At 51.0% G+C, this 19,734-nt stretch overlaps 1 protein-coding gene across 1 annotated transcript in view; it reads right to left on the bottom strand.

The window, feature by feature from the left end:
* SERPING1 (serpin family G member 1) overlaps positions 1-16,668 on the bottom strand; it is a 130,053-nt gene extending 113,385 nt beyond the window's left edge. The window contains 1 exon segment of the mRNA XM_075580622.1: positions 16,448-16,668. Within this exon segment, the coding sequence (XP_075436737.1) occupies positions 16,448-16,668 (221 nt within the window).
* Positions 16,669-19,734: the final 3,066 nt, after the last annotated feature.

The following is a 19,734-nucleotide window of genomic DNA, read 5'->3' as shown; positions in this document are numbered from 1 at the left end:
AACAGCCCCCCCTCCCTACTAGTGCAGTCCCCCCCTCCCTGCTAGAGCAGTCCCCCCCTCCCTGCTAGTGCAGTCACCCCCTCCCTGCTAGTGCAGTCACCTCCCCTCTCTGCTAGTGCTGTCACCCTCCCTGCTAGTGCAGTCCCCCCTCCCTTCTAGAGCAGTCACCCCCTCCCCTGCTAGTGCAGTCACCCCCCCCTGCTAGAGCAGCCCCCCCTCCCTTCTAGAGCAGTCACCCCCTCCCTGCTGTTGCAGTCACCCCCCCTGCTAGAGCAGTCCCCCCCCCTGCTTTAGCAGTCCCCCCCTCCCTACTAGTGCAGCCCCCCCCTCCCTGCTAGTGCAGTCACCCCCCCCTCTCTGCTAGAGCAGCCCGCCCCCCTCCCTGCTAGAGCAGCCCGCACCCCTCCCTGCTAGAGCAGCCCCCTCCTCCCTGCTAGAGCAGTCCCCCCCTACCCTGCTAGAGCAGTCCCCCCCTCCCTGCTAGAGCAGTTACCCCCTCCCTGCTAGAGCAGTCACCCCCTCCCTGCTATGGCAGCCCCCCCTCCCTGCTAGAGCAGCCCCCCCTCCCTGCTAGTGCTGTCCCCCCCTCCCTGCTAGTGCAGTCACCCCCCTCCCTGGTAGAGCTGTCCTCCCCTCCCTGCTAGTGCAGTCTCCCCCCTCCCTGCTAGTGCAGTCCCCCCCTCCCTACTAGTGCAGTCTCCCCCTCCCTGCTAGTGCAGTACCCCCCTCCTTGCTAGTGCAGTCCCCCCCTCCCTGCTAGTGCAGTCCCCCCCCTCCCTGCTAGAGCAGTCACCCCCACTCCTCCACTCTGGCCTTGCCCCCTCCCCCCCCTGCGGGCCTCGCTCCCTCCCCCCCTTTCCGCGGGCCTCGCCCCCCCCCCCTGCGGGGTCTCGCCCCCTCTCCCCTACCTCCCTTTGGGCCTCGCCCCATAATCCCCCCCTTCCCCACCTCCCTGCGGCCCCCCCCTCCCCTCCCTCCTTGCGGACCCCCTCCCCTCCCTCCCTGCGCCCCCCCCCTTCCCTCCCGCCTCTCCCCCCACCTGCTAAGGAACAGATGATTGTTATTATGTCCTGATATGGAACTCAGAGAGGGTGTACTTTCTTTTTCACACAACTGTATGTGGGTGGGGGGACATCATCTGTGACACCTGTTATAATACCTGTAATATACTGAGCTGCTGGGGATTGGGGCAGCCCTGTGTACAGATAGATTTCTGATATATATATATAAAGAAAAAAGTGCACTAACATAAATGTAAGGTAGGCAATACACAGTTACAAGATGCAGGAGTTAAAATTCACATAAGGGTATCTTTGACTCGGTAACCTTAGCGCATAACTGCTGGGATAAACGAGGGGAGCCTGCAGATGAACTCGCTAAGACCTCACGCCTGTGGACCCGCCGCCGAAAAGATCTCACCCATCAAGGCGACAGCAGTCAGAGTCACGATTACACCAGGCGCAGTGTGGACGGTAACGGTCACCCCTTCCCTCAGCTGGTACACACAGGATGCCGGAAGTATTCACCGGTATACAAGAGTTCCTTCAGTAGCACCGGAACACCACGCGCACAACGTGATGCGTGATGACGTCAAAGCCTACACGTTTCGTCGGCGCTTACTGACTTCAGTATATATATATATATATATATATATATAATTTGTATAAAGATACATACAAATATAATTTTAAAAAATGTATTAAATAAATAAAAGTTTCGTATTAAAAGAAAACAAACACTGGAAAACAAACCCCCATATAAAGGTCACAATGGACAATACCGAACACAATAAGTGTACCAAAAGCTGGACCGGTCAGAAACGACACACACAAGCACTCTGAAGGATCTGCACTCTCACATAAAATAGTTACAAATGCTCGGCTCCATGTTCTACCCCCTCACCACTTTCGGAGTGTGGCCACGTTGGTCCTGAAAGGTCACGTCGTTGTGTGACCCCCCCCAGCAGGAGTCCTCTTCTTGGTAACCCACTTTCCTCAAGGGCTTACAATAATGGGACAGTTCAAGTCAAAGTTAAAATACATCATATATTGGGTTGATGACAGGCCCAGGCTTGTCATGGGTGGGTGCTGGGTTTCAGAGAGCTTAATTGGGGGTGCTTATCCTGTATGGCCCACTAAATATGCCAGCTGGGTGCATGTTGCTGATAGCCTGGAGATAAGGGCAGAGGTGGGAATAAAATATGGCCCCTGTGACAACTTTCTATAAACATGGTCTTTTTAGAGCGGTTCTCTAGAAGGGGTTTATGGCTGGTCAAGGGCGTGGCCAAGAAAGTATTCAACATGAGTGATTTTATTAAAAATGAAAATATCCTGTGATGTCATCTCTGCGTAATAAGAGTAACAAATCTGTAATCGTGTCACGTTCTGATATCACACACTACAGCAGCGGCAGCTCTTATTCGAGCAAATGCCGCTGGCTGAATGAGGCTGGGAAGCGGGTAGCCGCGGCGCGTGGCGGCGCACTGTGACGTCACGGTCACAAGCGCGCCCGGCTTCCCCGGCTTCCCCAGGCTTCCCCGACACCCCTGGAGTTCAAATCTAGGTAAGCGGGGGTGCGGGGAAGCAGAGGGGCAGAGTAGAAGCCGGGTTCGGGGTGTCTTTGGGGGGGTAATTGCGCGCGATGTGGAGGGGGGGTGCGTGGGGGAAACGCGGCGGCGCGCGTTTCTGACTGGCGGCAGCTGGGGTAGATCCCGGCATGCCGCCGGCATTTACTCGAATAAAAGATGTCGCTACTGTATGTATAAGAGATAATAAGGGACAGATATTCATTGGTCACTTACATTTAGGATTAAGACAGACATGTTTGTTCTCGTTACGTCCACCATGAGAGCCTGAACCTATTAATGTACAGTAGTTCACGTGCGTGTAAGTAATACAGAAGTGAAGCTATGAATGCGGGTATAGCCTGAGACACCGATTCAAACGTCTTTGGAAGGAGTTTTTTTTTTTCTGCGGTAAAACCGTCAATCTCTCAATCTTTACGACGGGCTGCGTTTATGTGGGTTACATGGGAAGAAAGAATATTTAAGTCTGAGCAAAGATTATGAAAATCAGATTCCAACAGAGGCGCGTTTGGACCGATCGCGTGAATCTCATCTTAAGCAGTGTCCTCTTTGGGGAAAACATATGACACATGGTGATGTATAGGTTTTTCTTTTATGTTATATCCTTACATGGTTACAGATGAAGATAGAAGAAGGTGAGTAAAGAAAGAAGAAAGAAGATTTGGGTACCTGATCCGGATCTTCATGGCGGATGGCATCGGATGCTGTTGGAGGCCTCCAAGGTACGTGAGCTTCCTGTTACCCCGGGAGTCGGAGGGGCACCGCTTCTAATGTAAGTAATATATTCAATGTTTGTAAATGTCTCTTTGTACAGGTTTATTCTTTGGATGTGATTGTTGATTTTTTGGGGGAGGCACATTGACTGATAATATATTAATCATTATCACTTTAGGGTACAGATTATTTATTTATTTATTTATAAAATATTTTACCAGGAAGTAATACATTGAGAGTTACCGCTCGTTTTCAAGTATGTCCTGGGCACAGAGTAAAACAAAATAATACATGGTTACAAATACAGTTACATAAATGAACAAGGTATACATTATATACAAGACATTGCATGCACAGTTACAGATAATATATATTATGAGCGTATGAAACAGTTACAGACCAGATTAAAGTGTGAGACAGCCTTAGATTTGAAAGAACTTAGACTGGTGGTGGATATGAGAGTCTCTGGTAGGTTGTTCCAGTTTTGGGGTGCACGGAAGGAGAAGGAGGAACGTCCGGATACTTTGTTGAGTCTTGGGACCATGAATAGTCTTTTGGAGTCTGATCTCAGGTGATAAGTGCTGCATGTGGTAGGGGTGAGGAGCTTGTTCAGGTAGCTGGGTAGCTTGCCCAGAAAGTATTTGAGGGTGAGACAGGAAAGGTGAACTTTGCGCCTAGACTCGAGTGATGACCAATCTAGTTCTTTGAGCATTTCGCAGTGATGTGTGTTGTAGTTGCATTGGAGAACAAAACGACAAATTGAATTGTAGAGGGTGTCAAGTTTGCTAAGGTGGGTTTGAGGAGCCGAGCCATATACTATGTCTCCATAGTCAATAATTGGCATTAGCATCTGCTGTGCAATACACTTTCTGAACAGGAGACTTAGGGAGGATTTGTTCCTGTAAAGTACCCCTAGTTTGGCATAGGTCTTGGTTGTCAGGGTATCAATGTGCATCCCGAATGTTAAGTGGGAGTCAAACCATAAGCCCAGGTATTTAAAACTAGTGACAGGTGTTAGGGTGGTTTTAGCGTTGGTTCTAATCAGGAGCTCAGTCACTGGAAGCTTTACAAATGTAGTCTTGGTCCCAAATACCATTGTTACAGTCTTGTCAGTGTTTAAAAACAGTTTGTTTTGGGAAATCCAGTTTTCGAGTCTCAAAAAGTCAGACTGAAGTATGTGTTGAAGGTCAGAGAGGCTATGGCTGTGTGCATACAGGATTGTGTCATCTGCATACATGTGTATTGAGGCTTCCTTACAAGCTGTGGGAAGATCATTAATGAACACTGAGAAGAGTAGGGGCCCCAGAACAGAGCCTTGCGGGACACCACAGGTGATATCCAGGGGGTTGGAGTTAGAGCCTGAGATGGACACATGTTGGGATCTTCCTGATAGGTAGGACTGAAACCAGTTTAAAGCATGTTTCCCTATTCCAGAGCTCTGGAGTTTGTTAAGCAGGATAACATGATCAACTGTGTCAAAAGCCTTTGCAAAATCTAGGAATACTGCACCAGTGAGTTGTCCCCGTTCCATTCCACACTGGATTTCATTGCAAACTGTTAGCAGGGTAGTTACGGTGGAGTGTTTGGGACGAAACCCAGACTGGAATTGGCTAGGGAAATTTGTCTTGGTGTAGAAATCGCTTAATTGGGAGTGGACACATTTTTCCATAACTTTGGATAGAATTGGGAGAAGTGAGATTGGCCTGTAGTTTGAGACAGTGTTTTTGTCCCCACTTTTGAAGATTGGGACAACTCTGGCAGTTTTCCAGGTCTTAGGGATATGGCCTGCAGACAAGATAGAGTTGACTATGGACGCAATTGGTTTGGCAATGGCTGGGGCACCAAGTCGTAGGAACCTAGATTGTAGTAAGTCGGGTCCACATTGGCTGCTTAGTTTTAGTTTGAGGTTCATACATTATTATGACAATATTTGGGGGGCATTTCTGGCTTGGTATTGCTGTTGGTTTTTTTATGTCAGTTTCTTATGTGGATGTCATTGTTTGTTTTTTTCCTGCTTAATGTAATAAAATGTTTGCGATTGGTGTTTGTTTGTAGTTAATGTTGTATTATGTTGGCTAATGCGTTTTATGGTTCTTTCAGCGATTGTTTGAATGTATTTCTTTGTCTTTTAATGTTTACATTTATTAATGTTGTTGTAATTAATTGGATTGATTGGTTAGTGTTACTATTCATTTTGAGTTGGTTTAGGAATTAATTGGTTTCATTGGTTAATGGTTTAATTAATTAATTGTTGAGGTTGTTACTGCTTGTATTCATTGGATTAGCTGGCTGCTGTTTTTATTTACTTTATTTAGCTATGCTAATGCAGTGTTTAATAATGGGCAAATAATCTATTATCCATATCTGGATAATAGTAATTTTGCACATTATTGTACTGTATGTGTTAGGGCGGAGGGGGGGAGAGGGGTCATGTATTGATGTTTGTTAATTATTTTTTTAATATACATTTTAATTATAATGTAGATGTGCAGGGGGTCTCCGGAGCTGACCTGCGTTGGTTTCAGGTCCGAGGACCCCCTACTTCAGGAGATATAGGCCCCGTTATGGGGTGCCGGTATCCCCTGCACTTTCAAGCACCCGCGTCACGTGACCGGGACATTGAAATTCTGCAGGGGAAACGGCACCCCATAAAGGGGCCTGTATCTCCTGAAGTAGGGGGTCCTCGGACCTGAAACCAATGCTGTTCAGCTCCGGAGACCTCCTGCTCATGTACACTATAATTAAAATGTATTTATTTATTGTACGATCGCCTGTAACAGCCTTGCATGGAGATGGCAAATCTCCATGCAAATGTTACATGCGGCTTTTTTTTCTATCAGCTAGCGCACGGGAAGTTTCGGTGCGCTATCAGGGGGAAATACATTGCACGCACGATAAATCAGTTTTGGGCACATCCGATAGAAAATGGGCTGAGGGCCTTAGTGAATCGCGCCGCCGGCTTCATTTTTTATCGGACGTGCTAATTTTTTTCAGGCCGGTGCGAAAGCTCGGAGCTTAGTGCATAGCCCCCATAGTCCTATAACATCACTGATTTTATTAATTGTAACACAACCCATGTAGTGTATCTGTTAGAATGTTCGTGCGGTCTGCAGTATGTAGGCCGCACGAAACGAAGCCTAAAACTCCGCATTCAAGAACATGTGAGAAACATTAAAAATGCCCTACAAACTCATAGTGTAAGTCGCCATTTCTCTAATCATCACAATAAGGATCCCTCATTCCTGACATTTAAAGGGATTAAATATGTCCCCTGCAATAGACGGGGAGGAGACAGAATAAAGGATGTCTCCATTCAGGAGACATTCTGGGTACAGAAACTTGATACCTTGGGCATTAATGGCCTGAATGAGAATATAGACCTATGGTGTTTATACTAATTAGTCTTGATTCCTCCCAGTCCATTTCCTGTATTTTGTCCTCATAGTAGGATATATAAGGTCTATTTTTGATAAGAAATGTTTCTGATGGGGAGACATTGACACAATAATGGTCTCTTCTTTTTTCCCTATTTTGAACATGTACTAATCCTTTGTTTGTTTTATTTCAGAGCCCCACTCCTATATGTGTTTAATTAATTTTTTATTTACAATTGCTGCTATTATTATATAATTAAAGGTTTATTTTTAAGCTATGTATGTATTTTATGATGTATATTACCCTCGATGAGTTATATTTGGCAACACATAGGTTAATCTAATAAGACCTTTAGTCTTGATTATTCACACATATGTGTGATTCTGATATGCTCAGATCTGACTGGTGTGGTGTGTGGCCTAATTGACCTATCATGGGGCAATATGGGGTACTTATACTCCCGAGATCTTTTTACTAATTATCCCTGAAGAAGTAGCTTATGCTATGAAACGCGTTGGATATATGTTTTAGCCCTTATCGATTGTATATCCCAGTCTGTATGCGCCAACAATCCATAGACTGTATTTGAGCATTACGAGTGACGCGAGTTCACTTCACGACAGCATTTGCCTTACGGCAGTATCATCTTATGGCCAGTCGTAATCCATAAGAACTTTCGGAGGAACGAGCCGGACGGCGGGCCCAGCAGCCCTGGTTTCCAAGAAGAATCTACCCCCCTATACACGGAGGCGAGCGGGGTGTCCGTAGAGGCAGCTGACGAGACCCGTGTGACTGGACTTTCGTGTGGACGCTATAAGGAATATCCAAACGGATCTTGTGATCGTGGCAGTTCGGTTGTCATGGCGGTGCCGGGTAACATGACCTATGTGCATGAAATAATCTAAATCGATGTACGCAGATATCTTACCATTTTAATATATACATGTAGAGGGAGTGGGGGTTGGCCCGGTATAAAAGGGGTTGAACCCCATATGGCCACCCCCTGACCTCACCAGGGAGGCAAGGGGTCAACTGGACTGCGGTCCAGGAATGTGGTTGTCACCTTGCTATACCAGGAAAATGTATGTTCCCCTGTTATAATGTGTCATCATCATACCAGTGTCTGCACCACACACACACTGGGATCCATCCGGGAGGACAAGGGTTAATAGTTAAATAGTGATTATAGCCCTTTGTTTAATGTTCCCGCCTTTTCAGGCACCATTTTGCAGAAGTCCTATAGGTCACCATTGGGGCTCCATTCATCTCAATGGCAGATCTGGCAGTTTTGGACCTGTTTCCCTTGAAGACCAGCCGGTGGCGTCCGAGAGGAGGAGCGGCGGTTTCCCATCGTAAGTCAATGGGCCCATTGACTTCAATGGAGATTCCTCGACGGCGATCTCCAGGAACAGGTTGGCAGCCGTCCAAACCGCAAAACCGCAAAGAGGAAACAATGTCTTGAAAAGAGCTTTGATCACTGTAAAGTCAAGTTCAACGACAAGTGGCGTGGGAATCTTAGGCTCTAGGGCACCCAGGAATAAAATTCTTTTTGCCCCTAGCTACTATACCTCCCCTCACTTGACCACCACCGGGTCCAAGAATCCAGGACCCCCAGAAAGGGTCGTGCTGGCTGAGCGGGTCGCGCCATAGGCAATGGTGGCGGAAGAAGCAGCATGGGAAAACGGCTAAGTCCAAAACCCAGAAAATCATAAGTCCATATCTCCGGTTCTGGAGGGTCCAGAGGGCCGGGCTTTGGGGTACCTGTAGTCATTGTTCCGGCATGACCGCAGATCCATTCCCGACCCTCTCCGACCAACCCGACGGAGTATGGACCCCCATAAAGGTTCGTGAGTTTTGCCCATAGACTTCAATGGCGGCCATTCCCCATTGACCGGCTATGGCGGAGAAGTCCCATAGGCTTCAACGGCGGCAATGCCCCGTTGAAAGTCTATGGCGACAGACTCCCATAGACGCCAATGGCGGAGTTTCACCATTGAAAGCCTATGGCGGCGGAGCCTGTTGTTTTCAATGGGGAATGAGTGAAAAACCGAGATTTCTTTTTCAGCGGAGAATTTGTTAATAAAATAAGAAACGGTTTATGTGGTATTTGCATATCTCCGGTTCTGAAGGTCGCAGCAGGCTGAAACTTGGACCCTATAGTGTCCCACTTCCGGCATTAAGGCCTGGGTCGTTTGGACCCGCTGGACCTACCAGAACCGGTTTTTTTAATATATGTGTGTATTAAAAATGATACTGTGTCCCAAAGCGGGGACAAAAGCCCGCGAAGATTCCTGCCCACTGAGGTATGCAAATGGTGAGGAGAGGCAACCTAATGTCTAAGGGACCAAACCTGATCAAAGGCTCATCCTCTCCACTGGTTTACATAAGGGCAGAGAAGTACAGGGCTTGAGTGGTTTGTAGGTGCTATAACTCACACCTACAAACAAAGAATATCCTGCCAGATACCCCATCTGGTAGACTGCCCGGCGCCCCTGACTTAAGTGTGGGGCTACAGAAATGAGACCCTCAGGGTCCCAGTACGCATGTGCCAACTAGCTGGGGGGCATGGGTTAAACTGTGTTCCCACGTTAGAGATTGGGTACAGATAATTGATCACCAATCGTCTGCACTCAATAGTAAGAATAGGGTTGCAAAGATATATAAACTGGTGTCAACCCTACATGCTTTATCTTAAGATTACATCTTGAATGATACCTGATTGCTGGTGAATTGCTTCTTGATACTTCTTCATCCCAACCCCTAAGTAAGTATTACCTTCTTGTCTGTTAATTGTACTATCTTGCTGTGTTCACCTATTTAAGGAATAAATATACTTTATTATATCTAAGCCTCGTTCAGTTCAACCCAGTTATTTTTGGTGTAAGTTATATCTTGTCATAAGTTACCGTGACAGGCATATAACTAACTGGTGGCAGCGGCGGGATTGAACTGGACCTGTATTACTAGTGTTCTGCGGGATACTGTGATACAGTAGGAACTCGAGGTGAATTGCGAGTTCCTGGGACTAAAGATATTGAACACACAGTTGTGCAAAATTTAACACAAGTTGTAACACCACCTCACTGCTATGACCAAACCTCTACCAGCCGTGAACCATGAGCGAGGCTGAAGGTTCATCCGTTATCCGGACCCGAGCTCAGCTGTGGGACAAGTGCCGAGAATATGGACTGGCCTGGGAGGACCAAGAGGTCGCACAGATGAAGGAGGCGATCAGGGATCACGAAGCCCGGCTTGCAGAGCCTCAGGATACGGCTCAGCTTGCCCTTGTGCAGCCGCCCGGAGATTAGGGAAGGAACCCAGTGCCGGGGCGGCAGAATCCCGGGGAGGGGGCAGGAGCACCTCCCGGGAGCAGTGCATCAGGGGGGGTACTGGTTTCTGCGGCTACCAGTCCCTTTACCCCTGAAATGCTGGCACTGATAACAGCGTGGGGTGACAGAGGGACACCGGAGGAGCGGCTACAGTTTATCTCTATGGCAGTGAACAGACCCGCTTATTGCCCCCCTGTCCAACCCCGCAAAGAGGAACTCCAACTGGACAAGCACAGTCTCACCAAGTACGTGGAAGGCACTGATCAGATTCACCGTTTCCTAAAGAACTTTGAAACACAGTGCCGGCGGTACAAAGTACTGCCCCAGCACCGGGTCGCGCGTTTGGACCCCTTGCTGTCCGGCTTGGCTAAGCAGACAATGATGGCGCTTCCAGAGGAGTATGCTGATGACTATGATCACCTGAAAGAGCTGTTGTTATTTCAATACGGTTTTACCCCTGAAGCTTACCGGGGTAAATTCCGGCTGGAGGAGAGACAGTCCCAGGAGACCTATGTGACCTACGTGACCCGCATGGCTTTGCACGGGATACGATAGGTGGAGGGCTATGAGGCCAGGACTTACCATCGCCTGCTAGATCTCATCTTCCAGAAGCAGCTCATGCAGCAGTGCCCGCCGGCGGTGAGGGCTTGGGTGTACGACAAGAAGCCCAAGACTTACCAGGACGTGGCGAGGCTTGCAGATGATTATGTGGCCAGCCGAGCGCTGATGCCCGCCAAAGCAGCAGCCAAGGCGGCGGCGGCGGTCCCAGCTAAAAAGACTGCCAGTACTCCCCAATGGACTCAGAAGCCGCCTGCGGGCAGCAGTCCACCAAAGGCGGGAGAGCTCCGGCACGAGCGCCGGTGCTATAACTGCAACCGCACTGGTCACATCAGACCAGATTGCCCGGAACCCCTGAATTTCAGCGGACCCCATCAGGGGCAACGCACCCCAGCTGCGAAGCCGGTAGCCTGCGTGTGGGTGGCTTCCACCAAAGACACCGGACCAGTCATGGAAACAACTCCCAGCGAGACGTCCCATGCAACGCCTGTCCCGGTTTCATCGGTGCCTACAGCCAGGAGCGGAGGACAGATCAGCGCAGCCCTGCAGCAGACGGACGGCCGGAGCAGACATCTCACCCCGGTCACAGTCGATGACTGGCAAGCAGTCGGCTTGATGGATTCAGGGGCTACAGTGACCCTGGTCTGACCTGATATGGTCCGGCCAGAGGAATTGCTCCCAGGACCTGGGATGCAGATCACTGTGGCCGATGGAGAGCCACGTTTCCTGCTGATTGCCAGGATCTTTTTGGATTGGGGGGAGGGACAGGTTGTGCGGGAGGTGGGGGTTTTACCCGGTTTGGATGCTGAGGTTCTTGGCAACGATCTGGGACCGATGACCTGCACCTACGACCGGGTACCCAGACCCGCTGCGGTGGCGGCGGTTACCCGGAGCCAGACAGCGGCAACGCCAGTCCCCCTGCCTTTGGGACCAACGATAGCGGAGGGCGCTGAGGAGCCCGGGGAGGTAAGCCAGGATCAGTTGCAACCACAGACTGATTTACTGTTCCCCCTCACCCTTCCCCATTCCCCTGACGATGACATGATTGGGGGGTGGCCAGAATTAGGAGCCCAGTTTAGGGAGGCAGTGAGGGCAGACCCTACCCTGGCCGGCGTGAGACTTCGGGCGTCCGAGTCTCAGGCAGGGGAGGGCACTGAGCACTGCCTATGGCATAAGGGACTCCTGTACAGAGAAGCGGGGAACCCAGGGATAGAGGAGGGACTGACCGGTAAACGACAGTTAGTAGTGCCCCAGGGGTACCGACAGCAACTGTTATGGGTAGCTCACTCTATTCCGTTAGCGGGGCATCAGGGGGTCAACAGGACGCGAGCCCGGTTATTACAGCGTTACAACTGGCTGGGGGCATCTCGAGATGTGGGCACTTTCTGCCGCTCTTGTGATGCCTGCCAGCGAGTAGGTAAGGCGGGCGACCATGTGAAGGCACCCCTGAAACCCCTACCGGTAATAGGGGAACCCTTCCAGAAGGTAGCAATGGACCTGGTAGGACCCCTTATGATACCTAGCAGGTCAGAGAAGCGCTACATCCTCACGGTGGTGGATTTTGCCACCCGGTACCCTGAGGCGGTAGCGCTTGGCACCATAGATGCCAAGACAGTGGCAGCAGCTTTGCTGAACATTTTTTCTAGGGTAGGTTTCCCTAGTGAGATCCTAACCGATCAGGGGTCGCAGTTCATGAGTGAACTGTTACATTGTCTCTGGGATGTATGCGGTGTACAGCACCGGCGCACTACCCCTTACCATCCCCAAACCAACGGATTATGTGAGAGGTTTAATGGTACCCTGAAGCAGATGCTTCGGACCTTTATAGAGGCGGAGGGGAAAGACTGGGAGATTCACCTGCAGCACTTGCTGTTTGCATACCGAGAGGTACCGCAAGAATCTACAGGCTTCTCCCCCTTCGAGCTACTATATGGCCGCAGGGTACGTGGACCTCTGGACCTATTCCGTGAGGGATGGGAAGGGGAGGCTACTGCTACTGATGCTTCAGTGATCCAGTATGTGGTAGATCTCAGAGACCGGTTAGAGATGCTCATGGGGGTGGCCCAGGACCACCTCAGGGCCACTCAGACCAAGCAAAAGCAATGGTATGACCGGCAGGCCCGTAGCAGAGAATTCATCCCAGGACAGCAAGTGCTTGTTCTCAAACCCACTCGGGAGAACAAGCTGATGGCTGCCTGGTCGGGACCGTACTCGGTTATCCGAAAGGTGAATGAGTGCAACTATGTTGTACAGGTAGCGCCTGAGAGGCACAAGACCTACCACATTAACATGTTGAAAGAGTACAGAGCACCGAGTATGGGAGCAGTGATGGCCATTTGTAGCCCACTGCTGGAGGATCCGGTGAGCAATGCTCTGCCTGATCTCCTAGGGGAGGCTAGGCAGGGAAACACTGTGGAACAGGTAGAGATAGGGGCACAGTTGAGTGCTAGGCAGAAGGGAGAGGCCAGGGACATGCTAGCTCAGTATAGCGCCCTCTTCACTGACATGCCAGGGACCACACATCTCACCAAACACCCAGTACACACAGGGGACCTGCAGCTTCTGCATAAGCACGCTTATAGAGTGTCAGCAGAGGTCAAGACCAGTATGGAGAGAGAGATAGAGGAGATGCTGACCCTAGGGGTAATTACTCCGTCCCAGAGCCCTTGGGCAAGTCCGGTAGTCCTGGTTCCTAAGAAGGACAAGACCACCCGGTTTTGTGTGGACTACCGCTTGCTCAACGCTGGGACGGTGTCAGATGCTTACCCCATGCCCCACATGGATGAGTTACTAGATGAACTCGCGGGGGGCAAAGTATCTGACCACCATGGATTTGAGCAACGGCTATTGACAAATCCCACTAGGGAGAAGTCAGCATTCATCACTCCAAGTGGCCTCTATGAGTTTTTGATGATGCCATTTGGGATGAAGAATGCCCCGGCTACCTTCCAACGCCTGGTCAATAGGTTACTGGAAGGGATGCAGAGCTATGCCAGGGCTTACTTAGATGACATTGCTGTCTTTAGTAACTCCTGGGAATCACACTTAGGACATGTAGCTGCAGTGCTGGATAGGATTAGGGAGGCTGGGCTGACCTTGAAACCCACAAAGTGTATGGTAGGGATGGCAGAGGTCCTGTACTTAGGGCACAGGGTGGGTGGAGGGCACCTCAAACCAGGGCCAGCCAAGGTAGAAGCCTTAGTTCAGTGTCCTGTTCCAAAAACCAAGAAACAGGTCATGGCATTTTTGGGCACCGCAGGGTACTATAGGAAGTTTGTCCCACAGTACAGCGCCGTGGCCAAACCCCTGACTGACTTGACCAGAAAGCAACTGCCTGTGCTTATTACCTAAACTCCTGCCTGTGAAACTGTGTTTCAGGCACTGAAAACTGCGCTTGCTGGGGCCCCCATACTGGCTGCCCCGGACTATACCAAACATTTCCTCATTCAGACTGATGTCTCGGACTTTGGTGTTGGGGCTGTGTTGAGCCAGGTGGGGGACGACGGCAGAGAGCAGCCAGTGGTGTATCTCAGTCGCAATCTGCTCCCCAGGGAGGTGGCATATGCCACCATTGAGAAAGAGTGCTTGGCCATTGTGTGGGCACTCAGGAAGCTCCAACCTTATGTGTATGGGAGGGCTTTCACGGTCATCACAGACCACAACCCCCTGAGTTGGCTGCAGAGGGCATCAGGGGAGAATGCCAAGTTACTAAGGTGGAGCTTGGCCTTGCAAGAGTTTGAGTTCACCATTCAGCACAAGAAGGGGAGTGAGAACAGCAATGCTGATGGACTTTCACGTCAGCACTATCCCTCTGAGACTGTGTTCGTTAATGGTCCCAGCAGTGACCCACTCCCCGTGAGGGCCAGTGGGCCACAGGTCACCTATTAAGAAGGGGAGGTGTAGAGGGAGAGGGGGTTGGCCCGGTATAAAAGGGGTTGCACCCCATATGGCCACCCCCTGACCTCACCAGGGAGGCAAGGGGTCAACTGGACTGCGGTCCAGGAATGTGGTTGTCACCTTACTATACCAGGAAAATGTATGTTCCCCTGTTATAATGTGTCATCATCATACCAGTGTCTGCACCACACACACACTGGGATCCATCCGGGAGGACAAGGGTTAATAGTTAAATAGTGATTATAGCCCTTTGTTTAATGTTCGCGCCTTTTCAGGCACCATTTTGCAGAAGTCCCATAGGTCGCCATTGGGGCTCCATTCATCTCAATGGCAGATCTGGCAGTTTTGGACCTGTTTCCCTCGAAGACCAGCAGGTGCCGTCCGAGAGGAGGAGCGGCGGTTTCCCATCGTAAGTCAATGGGCCCATTAACTTCAATGGAGACTCCTCGATGGCGATCTCCAGGAACAGGTTGGCAGCCGTCCAAACCGCAAAACCGCAAAGAGGAAACAATGTCTTGAAAATAGCTTTGATCACTGTAAAGTCAAGTTCAACGACAAGTGGCGTGGGAATCTTAGGCTCTAAGGCACCCAGGAATAAAATTCTTTTTGCCCCTAGCTCCTAGGCCTCCCCTCACTTGACCACCACCGGGTCCAAGAATCCAGGACCCCCAGAAAGGGTCGTGCTGGCTGAGCGAGTCGCGCCATAGGCAATGGCGGCGGAAGAAGCAGCACGGGAAAACGGCTAAGTCCGAAACCCAGAAAATCATAAGTCCATATCTCCGGTTCTGGAGGGTCCAGAGGGCCGGGCTTTGGGGTACCTGCAGTCACTGTTCCGGCATGACCGCAGATCCATTCCCGACCCTCTCCGACCAACCTGACAGAGTATGGACCCCAATAAAGGTTCGTGAGTTTTTCCCATAGACTTCAATGGCGGCCATTCCCCATTGACCGGCTATGGCGGAGAAGTCCCATAGGCTTCAACAGCGGCGATGCCCCGTTGAAAGTCTATGGCGACAGACTCCCATAGACGCCAATGGTGGAGTTTCACCATTGAAAGCCTATGGCGGCGGAGCCCGTTGTTTTCAATGGGGAATGAGTGAAAAACCGAGATTTCTTTTTCAGCGGAGAATTTGTTAATAAAATAAGAAACAGTTTATGTGGTATTTGCATATCTCCGGTTCTGAAGGTCGCAGCAGGCTGAAACTTGGACCCTATAGTTTCCCACTTCCGGCATTAAGGCCTGGGTCGTTTGGACCCGCTGGATCTACCAGAACCGGTTGTTTTAATATATGTGTATATTAAAAATGATACTGTGTCCCAAAGCGGGGACAAAAGCCCGCGAAGATTCCTGCCCACTGAGGTATGCAAATGGTCAGGAGAGGCGACCTAATGTCTAAGGGACCATCCCTGATCACAGGCTCATCCTCTCCACTGGTTTACATAAGGGCGGAGAAGTACAGGGCTTGAGTGGTTTGTAGGTGCTATAACTCACACCTACAAACAAAGAATATCCTGCCAGATACTCCATCTGGTAGACTGCCCGGTGCCCCTGACTTAAGTGTGGGGCTACAGAAAAGAGACCCTCAGGATGCCAGGACGCATGTGCCAACTAGCTGGGGGGCATGGGTTAAACTGTGTTCCCACGTTAGAGATTGGGTACAGATAATTGATCACCAATAGTCTGCACTCAATAGTAAGAATAAGGTTGCAAAGATATATAAACTGGTGTCAAGCCTACATGCTTTATCTTCTGATTACATCTTGAATGTCACCTGATTGCTGGAGAATTGATACTTGATACTTCTTCATCCCAACCCCTGAGTAAGTGTTACCTTCTTGTCTGTTAATTGTACTATCTTGCTGTGTTCACCTATTTAAGGAATAAATATACTTTATTATATCTAAGCCTCGTTCAGTTCAACCCAGTTATTTTGGTGTAAGTTATATCCTGTCATAAGTTACCGTGACAATACATATATTTTGAACTTACTTCACCATATGCGTCTGCACTTGTGTTTTTTTTTGTTTTGGTCTCATGTTCTGCTGCCCGAGAAGCCCGAGGCGAATGGTCCGGCGGATAATGTAAGGCTGGTCTCGTGTTCTGCTGCCCGAGAAGCCCGAGGCGAATGGTCCGACGGATAATGTAAGGCTGGTCTCATGTTCTGCTGCCCGAGGCGAATGGTCCGACGGATAATGTAAGGCTGGTCTCATGTTCTGCTGCCCGAGGCGAATGGTCCGACGGATAATGTAAGGCTGGTCTCATGTTCTGCTGCCCGAGGCCCGAGGCGAATGGTCCAACGGATATTGTAAGGCTGGTCTCATGTTCTGCTGCCCGAGGCGAATGGTCCGACGGATAATGTAAGGCTGGTCTCATGTTCTGCTGCCCGAGAAGCCCGAGGCGAATGGTCCGACGGATAATGTAAGGCTGGTCTCATGTTCTGCTGACCGAGGCCCGAGGCGAAAGGTCCGGCGGATAATGTAAGGCTGGTCTCATGTTCTGCTGCCCGAGAAGCCCGAGGCGAATGGTCCGACAGATAATGTAAGGCTGGTCTCATGTTCTGCTGCCCGAAGTGAATGTTCCGACGGATAATGTAAGGCTGGTCTCATGTTCTGCTGCCCGAGGCGAATGGTCCGACGGATAATGTAAGGCTGGTCTCATGTTCTGCTGCCCGAGGCGAAAGGTCCGGCGGATAATGTAAGGCTGGTCTCATGTTCTGCTGCCCGAGGCGAAAGGTCCGGCGGATAATGTAAGGCTGGTCTCATGTTCTGCTGCCCGAGGCGAAAGGTCCGGCGGATAATGTAAGGCTGGTCTCATGTTCTGCTGCCCGAGGCGAATGGTCCGGCGGATAATGTAAGGCTGGTCTCATGTTCTGCTGCCCAAGGTGAATGGTCCGACGGATAATGTAAGGCTGGTCTCATGTTCTGCTGCCCGAAGCCCGATGCGAAAGGTCCGGCGGATAATGTAAGGCTGGTCTCATGTTCTGCTGCCCGAGGCGAATGGTCCGGCGGATAATGTAAGGCTGGTCTCATGTTCTGCTGCCCGAGGCCCGAGGCGAAAGGTCCGGCGGATAATGTAAGGCTGGTCTCATGTTCTGCTGCCCGAGGCGAATGGTCCGACGGATAATGTAAGGCTGGTCTCATGTTCTGCTGCCCGAGAAGCCCGAGGCGAAAGGTCCGGCGGATAATGTAAGGCTGGTCTCATGTTCTGCTGCCCGAGGCGAATGGTCCGACGGATAATGTAAGGCTGGTCTCATGTTCTGCTGCCCGAGGCAAATGGTCCGACGGATAATGTAAGGCTGGTCTCATGTTCTGCTGCCCGAGGCCCGAGGTGAATGGTCCGGCGGATAATGTAAGGCTGGTCTCATGTTTTGCTGCCCGAGGCGAAAGGTCCGGCGGATAATGTAAGGCTGGTCTCATGTTCTGCTGCCCGAGGCCCGAGGCAAATGGTCCGGCGGATAATGTAAGGCTGGTCTCATGTTCTGCTGACCGAGGCCCGAGGCGAATGGTCCGGCGGATAATGTAAGGCTGGTCTCATGTTCTGCTGCCCGAGGCGAATGGTCCGGCGGATAATGTAAGGCTGGTCTCATGTTCTGCTGACCGAGGCCCGAGGCGAAAGGTCCGGTGGATAATGTAAGGCTGGTCTCATGTTCTGCTGCCCGAGGCGAAAGGTCCGGCGGATAATGTAAGGCTGGTCTCATGTTCTGCTGCCCGAGGCGAAAGGTCCGGCGGATAATGTAAGGCTGGTCTCATGTTCTGCTGCCCGAGGCGAATGGTCCGGCGGATAATGTAAGGCTGGTCTCATGTTCTGCTGCCCGAGGCGAATGGTCCGGCGGATAATGTAAGGCTGGTCTCATGTTCTGCTGCCCGAGGCGAAAGGTCCGGCGGATAATGTAAGGCTGGTCTCATGTTCTGCTGCCCGAGGCGAAAGGTCCGGCGGATAATGTAAGGCTGGTCTCATGTTCTGCTGCCCGAGGCGAATGGTCCGGCGGATAATGTAAGGCTGGTCTCATGTTCTGCTGCCCGAGGCGAATGGTCCGGCGGATAATGTAAGGCTGGTCTCATGTTCTGCTGCCCGAGGCGAAAGGTCCGGCGGATAATGTAAGGCTGGTCTCATGTTCCTCCCGTCGGCTTCATCATTTCATGATGATTCACTAATTGTGTCGCCCGATGTGCGAGTTATGATTAGTTTCACATTTAATTTATTTACATTTTCATACGCCGCCATCATCACTGGCGGATTCCCTTAACATACATATGTATATATTGCTGCATTATGCTTTATTTGTGTGAAACTAACAATGTGACCTGTATGATTATCGTTGATTTAATGTGTGTTTACACTGCTTTCCATTACTTTATACTCTATCATGTCTGCTATTTCACATGTCCCCATGGAGACGGGTATTTGTACCGATGTGGTTTGAGCGCCAGCAATGTGAAACGCGCTGGGTGTTCTCTCTCGCCTTTTAACTTTGGCTTAATAAATGTGAGAGATTTTTTTTCTTTTCCGTCATTTCTCAGTCACAGGGACTTTGTTTCTTAGTTAGTGCCGATTCAGCTGCCGGCCCTGTGAGGAGGCGCGCTCGGCGATGTGAGGACGCGCGCTCGGCAATGTGAGGAGGCGCGCTCGGCGATGTGAGGAGGCGCGCTCGGCAATGTGAGGAGGCGCGCTCGGCGGTGCGAGGACGCGTGCTCGGCAATGTGAGGAGGCGCGCTCGGCGATGTGAGGAGGCGCGCTCGGCGGTGCGAGGAGGCGCGCTCGGCCCTGTGAGGACGCGCGCTCGGCAATGTGAGGAGGCGCGCTCGGCAATGTGAGGAGGCGCGCTCGGCAATGTGAGGAGGCGCGCTCGGCGATGTGAGGAGGCGCGCTCGGCGATGTGAGGAGGCGCGCTCGGCGATGTGAGGACGCGCGCTCGGCAATGTGAGGAGGCGCTCGGCAATGTGAGGAGGCGCGCTCGGCAATGTGAGGAGGTGCGCTCGGCAATGTGAGGACGCGTGCTCGGCAATGCTAGGAGGCATGCTCGGCAATGTGAGGACGCGCGCTCGGCAATGCTGAGGCACGCTCGGCGATTATGAGGAGGCGCGCTCGGCAATGCTGAGGCATGCTCGGCGATTATGAGGAGGCGTGCTCGGCAATGCTAGGAGGCATGCTCGGCGATTATGAGGACGCGCGCTCGGCAATGCTGAGGCACGCTCGGCGATTATGAGGAGGCGCGCTCGGCAATGCTGAGGCACGCTCGGCGATTATGAGGACGCGCGCTCGGCAATGCTGAGGCG

The sequence above is a fragment of the Ascaphus truei genome, assembly GCF_040206685.1.
Source record: "Ascaphus truei isolate aAscTru1 chromosome 8 unlocalized genomic scaffold, aAscTru1.hap1 SUPER_8_unloc_1, whole genome shotgun sequence".
Lineage (NCBI taxonomy): Eukaryota > Metazoa > Chordata > Amphibia > Anura > Ascaphidae > Ascaphus > Ascaphus truei.
Note: the sequence above shows the minus strand (reverse complement) of the source record. Positions and strands in the feature narration are given on the sequence as shown.